General features: G+C 39.0%; 1 protein-coding gene across 1 annotated transcript in view; it reads right to left on the bottom strand.

The window, feature by feature from the left end:
* LOC144957797 (uncharacterized) overlaps positions 1-5,786 on the bottom strand; it is an 18,601-nt gene extending 12,815 nt beyond the window's left edge. Inside the window, exons 1-3 of the mRNA XM_078889227.1 lie at positions 5,649-5,786; positions 4,456-4,892; positions 1,409-1,471 (exon numbers count right to left, since the gene is read on the bottom strand). Of these exons, the coding sequence (XP_078745353.1) occupies positions 1,409-1,471; positions 4,456-4,758 (366 nt within the window). The 5' untranslated portion in view covers positions 4,759-4,892; positions 5,649-5,786. The remainder of the gene's footprint in view (positions 1-1,408; positions 1,472-4,455; positions 4,893-5,648) is intronic.
* Between the last annotated feature and the right edge of the window lie 4,246 nt (positions 5,787-10,032).

The following is a 10,032-nucleotide window of genomic DNA, read 5'->3' as shown; positions in this document are numbered from 1 at the left end:
TATCTTAAGCTAAATTATAAATAACCAAGAACAAACAGGCAGAAGATTTACAGAAAAAAAATATCCCCTGTCAAAAATACAATCACAAACCAAAGAAGCAGGATAGGCTAGTAAAGAGAAGAAACGACATCACTATCGGATCGTACACCCATGCGAACATTAAACTTAAGATGTTCTAAAGGTAATTTTCGACAAATAAAGACATCAGCATTATTTTTACAATGCATGGAACATTTCATATTTTTCAGTAATTTGTCATAAAACAATAATGCGAAAAATAAAATACAAATATATATGAAATAGAAATGTGACGATCTGGCGCAACGTGTATAGACTAGCTTCTTCTTCTAGGTTCCATGCCTGGTCCAGGCTTCGGATACTGCATGAATTATCTCTCTCCATTCCTCCCTGTCTCTTGCTTTTTCAAACAGCTCTTGGATTGTTAGGTTGGTGAAGCCCTTCAGTTGGTCTATGAGTGTTTTTCTTTGTCTCCCCCGGGCGCGTTTACCAGGTATTTTTCCACAACTTGCCAGGTATTCATTCTTATCTTTCCTTACTATGTGTCCGAAAAAGGATAGTTGTCGATCCACTATTAAGGGCATTAGTTTCCTTTGTTGGTATGTTTGTTTTAGCACTTCTTCGTTCGTTTTGTGTGCAGTATACGATTTCTCTGCATCCTTCTCAAGCACCACATTTCAAAAGCTTCAATGTTCTTTTGTGTTTCTGCATTTGTAGTCCAGCTTTCGCATCCGTATAACAAGATTGGCCACACGTAGCACTTCAAGACTCGGAATCTAATCCCGAACGACATCTGTTTGTTTTTCAAATGTTTCCCAGGTCCATGAAGGCCTGTTTGGCTTGAGTTATTCTTGCTCGTATGTATAGACTAGCTAGATAGCAGTAAAAACTGGTCGGAAGTTTCCACGAAATTTGATTGAAGTGTAAACTTTGTCCAAACTGTGGAACGCTAATTTAGCTATCTAGCTCTATTCCTGTGTTGTCCGAATGATTTCATGCTGATGTTTTTTGTGTGTCGTATGTCACAAAACAATCCACATTATTTTGGCACAGCCTCATATTGTCATGGGGGCTGTCCTTAGCTCAGTTGATAGAGCACTCGCTTTACATACGAATGGAACTATTTCAATTCTGGGTGAAATCCAAGATTTTATATTAGTTCCCCAGCAGTGAGTAGCTGGGTTTGTTGGGTTTTGAGGAAAGTACTCTGTGGTACCCAGCGTCCTATCCAAAGTGTAACAATCAATCTCTATTGTCCGTTTTACGCTGTAGAAACCGGGATAAACACCGGGGCTCCATGGGCGAACTATATTTTATATTTACATGGGATAAGAGTGAATTTTTTGTGAGGTTAAAAACATGTGAAATAAGAACCAAAGAAAACACTCACCAGTCTATTGTAAACTTTAGCTCGCAGAACCATCAGTTCTCGGAAGTTTTCAATATATTTTTCCTGTAGAAAAGTAAAATATTGGTGGAGAGAGATGGTAGTAATCAATATTGAAAACAACGTTAGCTTTTATATAGAGCATATAATCCACTAAATGTGCTCAAAGCGCTTTACAATGGGTCCCTGACCAAAGAGCAACACGTAACAGATAGAAAGTCGCACGACAATTTTTTTTTTGACAGAGACAACGTTGTTCAAGGCTAAAGTACGGTGAGAGAATGTTGAGGCAATAGCCTTTTCATCATTGCCTTTTTCACCCTGGGTCAGGGTATAGGCCACAGACAAACAGTTTCCATCCTTCTCTATCCTGAGCCAACTTTTTTTTATCTCATTCCAGGTCTTACCACTTCTCTGTATATCAGCTTCTTTAATTCTTCTCCATGTTCCTCGTGGCCTTCCCCTCAATAGCCTTTTCCAAGGACTTAACTATGCGCCGAACGAGGTTCGAACCCAGGACCTTCCGATCCGAAAGCGAGTGTCATACCAGTAGACCACATAGCCGCACTAGATACTTGTTTGTACAGGCGCACCTCAATGACTTTTGTATGCCTTTTCCGCCACAACATCATAAGATATCGTCGCCAAGGCATTCCACGAAGGAATATAGAAGACTCATCAAACAAGATGTCTGATGTCAGCACGAATCCCCCATGCTGTCACAACGAGCAAATTGGGGTTTAATAATCTTGTTCAAGGAAAATAACGAAAGCGCATGAAGCCGGGCTCGAACCAGGGTCCTTCCAGGTCACAGTGCAATCCCTTAACTACTCGTCCCCCCCCCCCTCACTTCAATGACTAATAGTACATATACGGACTTGCTCACCTGAGTTTAAGCTATATTTATCTAAAGGGACAATACCCATTAATAAAGCTAGATATCTACTCATATAAAGTTGTTGCCCTTCTATTCATATTTATATATATATATATATATATATATATATATATATATATATATATATATATATATATATATATATATATATACACATATATATATATATATGTTTCCCTGGGCGAGATCCCAGGTTTGAGAGTTTTTGCCAAGATTAGGGGGGTTTATTAATCGATCGATATTTTGAAAGGCGAGTTTTCTGACCAAAGTTTGAAATACGTGACTTTCCAGGGTATGACACTAAAAATACCAAAAACGGGGAAGCTAAGAATAGTGATATTTGCTTGGGGGTGGAAGGGGCAGGGGGTGTATGGGCATTGTCAACGTGTATTGCTTGCAGGTCTGATAACCCAAATTGTTATGGGCTCGTTGTTGTCATGGAAAAAAAAACCATCTGAAATCAACGGTTAATATTCTCGATAAAAACAAAGTAAAAACGAGCCCATATTTGCGTCCCGTAATCAGACCTGTCGTTATGGGTACATTTGTCATTTCTAATCTAAACGTTTCCATGGTAGATGAAATGACACGAAGACTCATTTTCATTTTCTTTTAACGAATTCACAGCGTCTAAATAATTTGTAATATAAATCATATTAGGCGGACTATAGTAGGCGTTATTATGATGACCCGCCCGTCAATGTTTATGATTTGATAGCTGGAAAGCGTGATTGGGAGTAATTCCATATGCTTCTACCATTTAAGATTTCAAACAGTAAATTTGCGTCGCTGCTAATCTTGAACCAAAGAGCGTGTAGGCACGCATCTTCCGTCTTCTACTCGTATTTTCTTCATTGTATCAATAAGCCTAGCGGGCTTGATACACGCGGAGCACACCCACCTCGCTCTATCGCCTGGCACGCGACAATAGCATTGCGGTTAAGAGAAGTGAGAGCTCTTGGTAACTACGTTACCCTACACACTCTTTGCTTGAACTAAACCTGCCTAGTTAATACACCACGAAAGTTCTTTACACTAGATACGAGTTTTGTCTTCATTTTAAAAACATTTGTTTCAATTTTAGGAAGAACTTCCGTAGTTTCACAGCACGCCTAAAGAGGGGGATTTTTTATATTATTGTCGCGGGGAGACCTCACGAACCCACGCCCTCTCCTTTTTATAATCGGAGAGAAACATCCCGAACCCCTCTTCCGCCCACTAAAGAGACCATAACCTGATACAACAATGAACATGATCTACATTAACTTTCCATGTGCTCGACGTCATTGGTCACATTTTAAAATGTGCTCAAAATGACCCACTTAGTGAAAAGTGTTCACATATTTTTAAATATCTAATATCACGATTTGTCATTTGATTCAGCTTGACACACGTGTATGTTTATAACATGTGTAAACAAAGCAGCGTGTTTACATTTGTTAAGAAATAGCCAATCGTTGGGCAGCAACAAATCATGTGATCGATGACCTGGTTGGAGGAAAACATGAATATACATCGTTCCCACTCCATTGCTCAATGATTAAGTAATATAATAAAACTGCTGTAAAACTACGGAAGTCCTCCCCAATTTGATGTGTTTTCACATGGATAGTTTGGTATCAAACCACACATATAAATAAACCTCATTTTTGGAGTCGAATTTTCCAGTCAATGACCAAATTTGTTTAAGAAAAAAAATCCAACAGACATTCTTGTCCTTTTTACAACCAGTTATTTATTACTGAGGTCTCTATTATTTAATCTCGAACTTGTAAAGTAGGAATTTTTGCTGTAGGTAGGAATGGAATCAAATTATTACAATCGAACATTTTTTTAAAAAGTGAGCTTTTATATAGCGCAATATCCACTAAACGTGCTCAAAGCGCTTCACAAGTGTCCCTGGTCAACAGCAACATTTATCATTCAGGACGGGACATGACGCCTGTTAGGCGATATTACAATTTTTTTTTCGGACAGAGACAACGCTTTTAGCGGCCACGTACTCATTTTACACCTGCGTACGGTGTGAGAATGTGAGTAAAGAGCATTTTCCAAGGGCTCAACTATACGCCGAGCGAGGCTCTAACCCAGGACCTGTCGATCCGAAAGCGAGTGTCATACCACTAGACCACTTGGCCGAAAGTACTCCTACCTCTTCTTTGGGATTGTCCTCGTCCCCATCAAAGTTGCTGCCACTACTCGTATTGTTCTCGTCTTGATGTCCGCTGATTTTGGTGAAGTTGCTGTCAACACCACGGCCACCACCACCACCACTACCACGACCACCATCATTTCTCGATGACAGTTTTGCAGCAGCAACTACTTCCGCTAATGTCATTCCAGTTGAGGTAGCGGATGGTGGAACCGTGCTTATGGTTCTGGATGGGGTGGTAGACGAATCGTCAGAAATAGATTTTCCATTCTTCAAAACTTGAATTTTTTTCGGCATCTTCATAAGACTATTATCAATGGAAGATGGGCTGTCTTTGGAAAAGAATTGTCTGAATTACGTCATGTACTTTTAAAAAACAGGATGCTAAGAAACCTTGACCTATTTCTTAGTAATCACAGCTCCGTTTCAAATGTGACCTAAATTATTTTTTTTTTTTAAATTATCCAGTTAAGTGTCGTACACGGGAGCAAACACGTATTTCACAATTTGGCCAGAAAACTCGTCGTTCATAAATTGACGGATTTAAATGACCCTCTTCTGGGCAAAAACTCTCAAACCTGGGACCACGCGAGGATTTCAATAAAGTACCAACTTTGAGAGTTTTTACCATGATAAGGGTCATTTAATTCGACCGATATTTGAAGGACTAGTTTTCTGGCCAAATTTTTAAATACGTTTCTTTACAGAGTACGACAATTAATGGATCCATGTTTACAGACTGGAGCTGCAAATCATCCTGAGACGTTTTAAGCTTTTGGCAAAGATAACATGGCAAAAGCTAGATTCTACAGGCACATAATTTTGAAACACGGATAAGGCTATTATAGACCAGTTTAAAAACGTTGCCAGATAACAAAATGCATCTCATCACAGATACTTCTAAATAACGGTGTTGGAGAATGAGACTCAAATCCAGATACACAGATAATACACTCTACCGATGATGTTCACAGATATGATCGACTTATAAAGGTAGAACTAGATTAATGCAATGAATAATCGTGTATTTTGACTGTCACTATCAAACAATTTACAAGTAATATTGACCACAGATACAGTTGATATTTGGTTTTATCTATGATATAATAAGATAGGGATAATAAACGGATATCCACAGATACACTATGCGCATGTAGTTGATTTCGATAAATATTTTTAAATAATTTAAATACATTCTAAGTTATTAAGTAATCCTTTCACGTCCAGTAAGAAATGCATTGACTCAAATGCAGAAATCCTCGTAAAGATGGTATGCGCTTGTCTAAGAAGTTCAAAACATTGCCATCCCGAAGTGTAAGTGACCAACACACAAAACTATGTGTAACCTTGAACGTTTATAGTCTGTTTAATACAGGTTAGTGAGAATTACTCATAAACGCGGATGGCAAAAAGCATAAACAAAGACCTGAGAGACGTCAACTTCATACTATCTATAGACATAACAGGATATCCAATGGTAAAATAAGTGAATTTTCATATCACAACACACCGACTGAACAATGGTCTCATCTAACGGCTTATGAATTTTGATTTTGCACCAACAAACACACAAACACATACACACATATACAAACACACACACACACACACATACATAAACTTTTGCAAATAGATAGTATGCAGATGACGTCACTCAGGCCTTTGTTATTGTTTTTGCCATCCGCGTTTGTGAGTTGTTTTCACTAAACTGTATTTACCAGACTATAAACGTTCATGGTTACACAGAGTTTGTGTGTTGGTCCGTTATACTTCCGGATGGCAATGTTGTGAACTCCTTGGCCAAGCGCATTCTATCTATACATTTAACACCAACTGAGAGATTTGACATAATATTATAAACAAGTCTGAAAACATTTCGTGAACAGCACACGTTGTGTCAACAAGAGAACAAAGAGAACATAAACTATTGATGCTATGCATTGAGAAAAAATACTCACAACATCCGGTCAAACGTACCAACACAGAAAACAGTGTGTCACATTTAATGTTTATGGTCTGATTGATATTATAACTCAGTGAGAACTTATCATTGAAAGACTGTCTAAAAATAATAGCAAAGAGATGAGTGACTGCAATTTCGTTTCTTCTATAGGAGCGGGTTGGGCTTAATTTGTAATGACTTACATGAAATCATATAATTGAATCTTCTTGTTTGAGTTGCAACGTCGAGTTATTTAGGATCTGCCACTCGTTATCACAACCCCTTGTGGTCAATTGTCAGCTATTAAACTCTCCTCCCCTTTTTCGTTGGGTTCACTCCAGTGACTTCTTATATAATAGACAATGGTTCGCTCACATTGTTTATTGTCTCAAAAGACCCCACCCTCCCTCCCATTCCCAATGAATTCACGTTAAAACGCTCTCTCTCTCTCTCTCTCTCTCTCTCTCTCTCTCTCTCTCTCTCTCTCTCTCTCTCTCTCTCTTCTCTCTCTCTCTCTTATTTATTTATTTATTTTTAAAAATATATCTCTCTGCATCCATCTCTCTCGCTCTCTGTTTGTTACTGACTTTCTCTCTCTCTCTCTCTCTCTCTCTCTTCTCTCTCTCTCTCTCTCTCTCTCTCTCTCTCTCTCTCTGTGTGTGTGTGTGTGTGTGTGTGTGTTTCTCTCTCTCTCTCTGTGTTTCTCTCTCTGTATGCCAGTCTCTCTCTCTCTCTCTCTCTCTCTCTCTCTCTCTCTCTCTCTCTCTCTCTCTTCTCATGTAAACAACAACGCGATAGAAAGTTACAGTGTTCCTCTATTATGTCATGTTACGGATGACGTCATTGGCGTTGGCGACTTATGCGTCTTCCAATCAAATCGTCACCAACAGTTTCGCATTGTATTGCTCGCCATACGGCGGCATCTTCGTCACGCCACTCGTTGACGCCACCGCATGCTCACGGACACCGTCAATATTTACGGGGCGGACTACGGCCGTCGGAGATACTGTCCTTTTGTTGGTTAACGATGGGGTTGAAATAGGATACTGTTTCAAGCAAATATTTAATTGCCTCTAATTTCAAAAATATTTGAGTTATGATCATTCTGACAACTTTGTAAGCTTCCCTATGTCCCAGAGATTCGATTTAGTAAAAAAAGTGATTTTATGATTTTTTGAGAGATACTGTCCTTTTGTTGGTAAGGGCAGAGATAACATGCGCTTGGCTAAGGAGTTCACAACATTGCCATCCGGAAGTATAGATAGTATGCGCTTGGCTAAGAAGCTCATAACATTGCCATCCGGAAGTGTAACGAACCAGCACACAAAACTGTGTGTATCGATGAATGTTTATGGTCCGGTTAATACAGTTCAGTGAACATTACTCATAAACGCGGATGGCAAAAAACAATAACAAAGACCCGAGTGACGTCATTTTCGAACTATCTATAACGGACCAAAACGCAAAACTATGTGTAACCACGAACATCTATAGTCTGGTTCATACAGTTTAGTGAGAAGTACTCATAAACGTGGATGGCAAAAACAATAACAAAGACCTGAGTGACGTCATCTTCGTTCTATCTATAGATTGTATGCGCTTGGCAAGAAGCTCATAACATTGCTATCCGGAAGTATAACGGACCAACACACAACACTGTTTGTATCCATGAACGTTTATAGTCGGGTTAATACAGTTTAGTGAGAATAACTCATAAACGCGGATGGCAAAAAAACATCAACAAAGACCTGAGTGACGTCATCTTCGTACTATCTATAGATAGAATGCGCTTGGCCAAGGAGTTCACAACATTGCCATCCGGAAGTATAACGGACCAACACACAAACTCTGTGTAACCATGAACTTTTATAGTCTGGTTAATACAGTTTAGTGAGAACAACTCACAAACGCGGATGGCAAAGACAATAACAAAGGCCTGCGTGACGTCATCTGCATACTATCTATATACGTTTAAGGCTTCACAGAGTTTTGTGTGTTGGTCCGTTATACTTCCGGATGGCAATGGCCAAGCGCAAACTATCTATAGTTTGATTAATAGTATGCTGTGCGCTTCGTGAAGAAATTCACACCATTGCCATCCGGATTTATAACAGAGCACTTGTTCGAAGTCTGGTTCAAACAGTTTAGTTAGAATTACTCATAAATGTGATGGCAAACAAAACAAAAACAAAGACCTGAGTGACGTCATCTTCATTTTATCCAGACAATATCGATAGAATGCGCTTGGCCAAGGAGTTCACAACATTGCCATCCGGAAGTATAACGGACCAACACACAAACTCTGTGTAACCACGAACTTTTATAGTCTGGCTAATACAGTTTAGTGAGAACAACTCACAAACGCGGATGGCAAAGACAATAACAAAGGCCTGAGTGACGTCATCTGCATACTATCTATAGTGAGAGCTGAATAAAAACAAGAACAGAGAGCTGAGTAACGTCAATTTAATCCCTTCTTTCGGAATAGGATTCAATAGTCGTAACGTCACTTCCTTCCTAATGACGCATGGTAACTTAGTAACACTGGCTCTAAACTATCGGAACAATGGCGGACGCCGTATGAAATATTTCTCCGGCGAGCTTAAAAGCGTATCCAGAGGAAAAAAACCCCATCAATTTGATCATGTTTTGACTTTTACACATTCTGATCACAAGGCATATGAAAAGGGAATGAAAAGTTCTCGCCAGCATGAAGAATAAAAAGTAAAGATTTTCTTTGTTTAGAACCAAGATGGCCGCCGTTGCCGGGCGCGTGACATCAGACTACTGAATCCAATTGGCATGCAATATATTAACTTTCCATTGTGCTCGAAATCATTGGTCACATTTTAAAATGTGCTCAAAATGACCAACTCAGTGAAAAGTGTTCACATCTTTTTAAATATATAGATAGTATGCAGATGACGTCACTCAGGCCTTTGTTATTGTTTTTGCCATCCGCGTTTGTGAGTTGTTCTCACTAAACTGTATTAATCAGACTATAAAAGTTCATGGTTACACAGAGTTTGTGTGTTGGTCCGTTATACTTCCGGATGGCAATGTTGTGAACTCCTTGGCCAAGCGCATTCTATCTATAACATCACGATTGGTCATTTGATTCAGCTTGACACATGGGTTTGTTTAAAACATTTGTAAACAATGCAACGTGTATACATTTGTTAAGAAATATCCAATTGTTGGACAGCAACAAATCATGTGATTGATGACTTGGTTGGACGACAACTTGAATCTCGATCGCTCACATTAAATCGTTCCAACTTTTTGGTAACCCCTATGGTTAAATAAACCAGTAGATTTTTGAGCAATCAAAACGTGGAATTTGTGACACACCCTCACACGTGGTCGGACAAACATAGTTGGTTGTTTATAAACAATAACGTAAATGAAACCGACGTCTCTCTGACCATTGTTATTGTTTTCATACCGGCAAATGGGTGACTCGTTATCACAAGATTTTCTCGATCAGATTATGATCGTTTCACTTCACACATAATTTTCTGTGTTAGTTCTATTGATCAAGCAGTAGAACAGTGGGTATTTATCTTAAACACATACCATCGATAGGAAAACCTGTGAAGTTTGCTGTGTCTACCAATCACTGCCTTTGTTTACAT

This window comes from Berghia stephanieae, chromosome 12 (assembly GCF_034508935.2).
Source record: "Berghia stephanieae isolate SIO BIC M18660-M18661 chromosome 12, UCSD_Bste_1.3, whole genome shotgun sequence".
Classification (NCBI taxonomy): Eukaryota; Metazoa; Mollusca; class Gastropoda; order Nudibranchia; family Aeolidiidae; genus Berghia; species Berghia stephanieae.
This window is presented reverse-complemented; position numbering and strand designations above follow the sequence as displayed.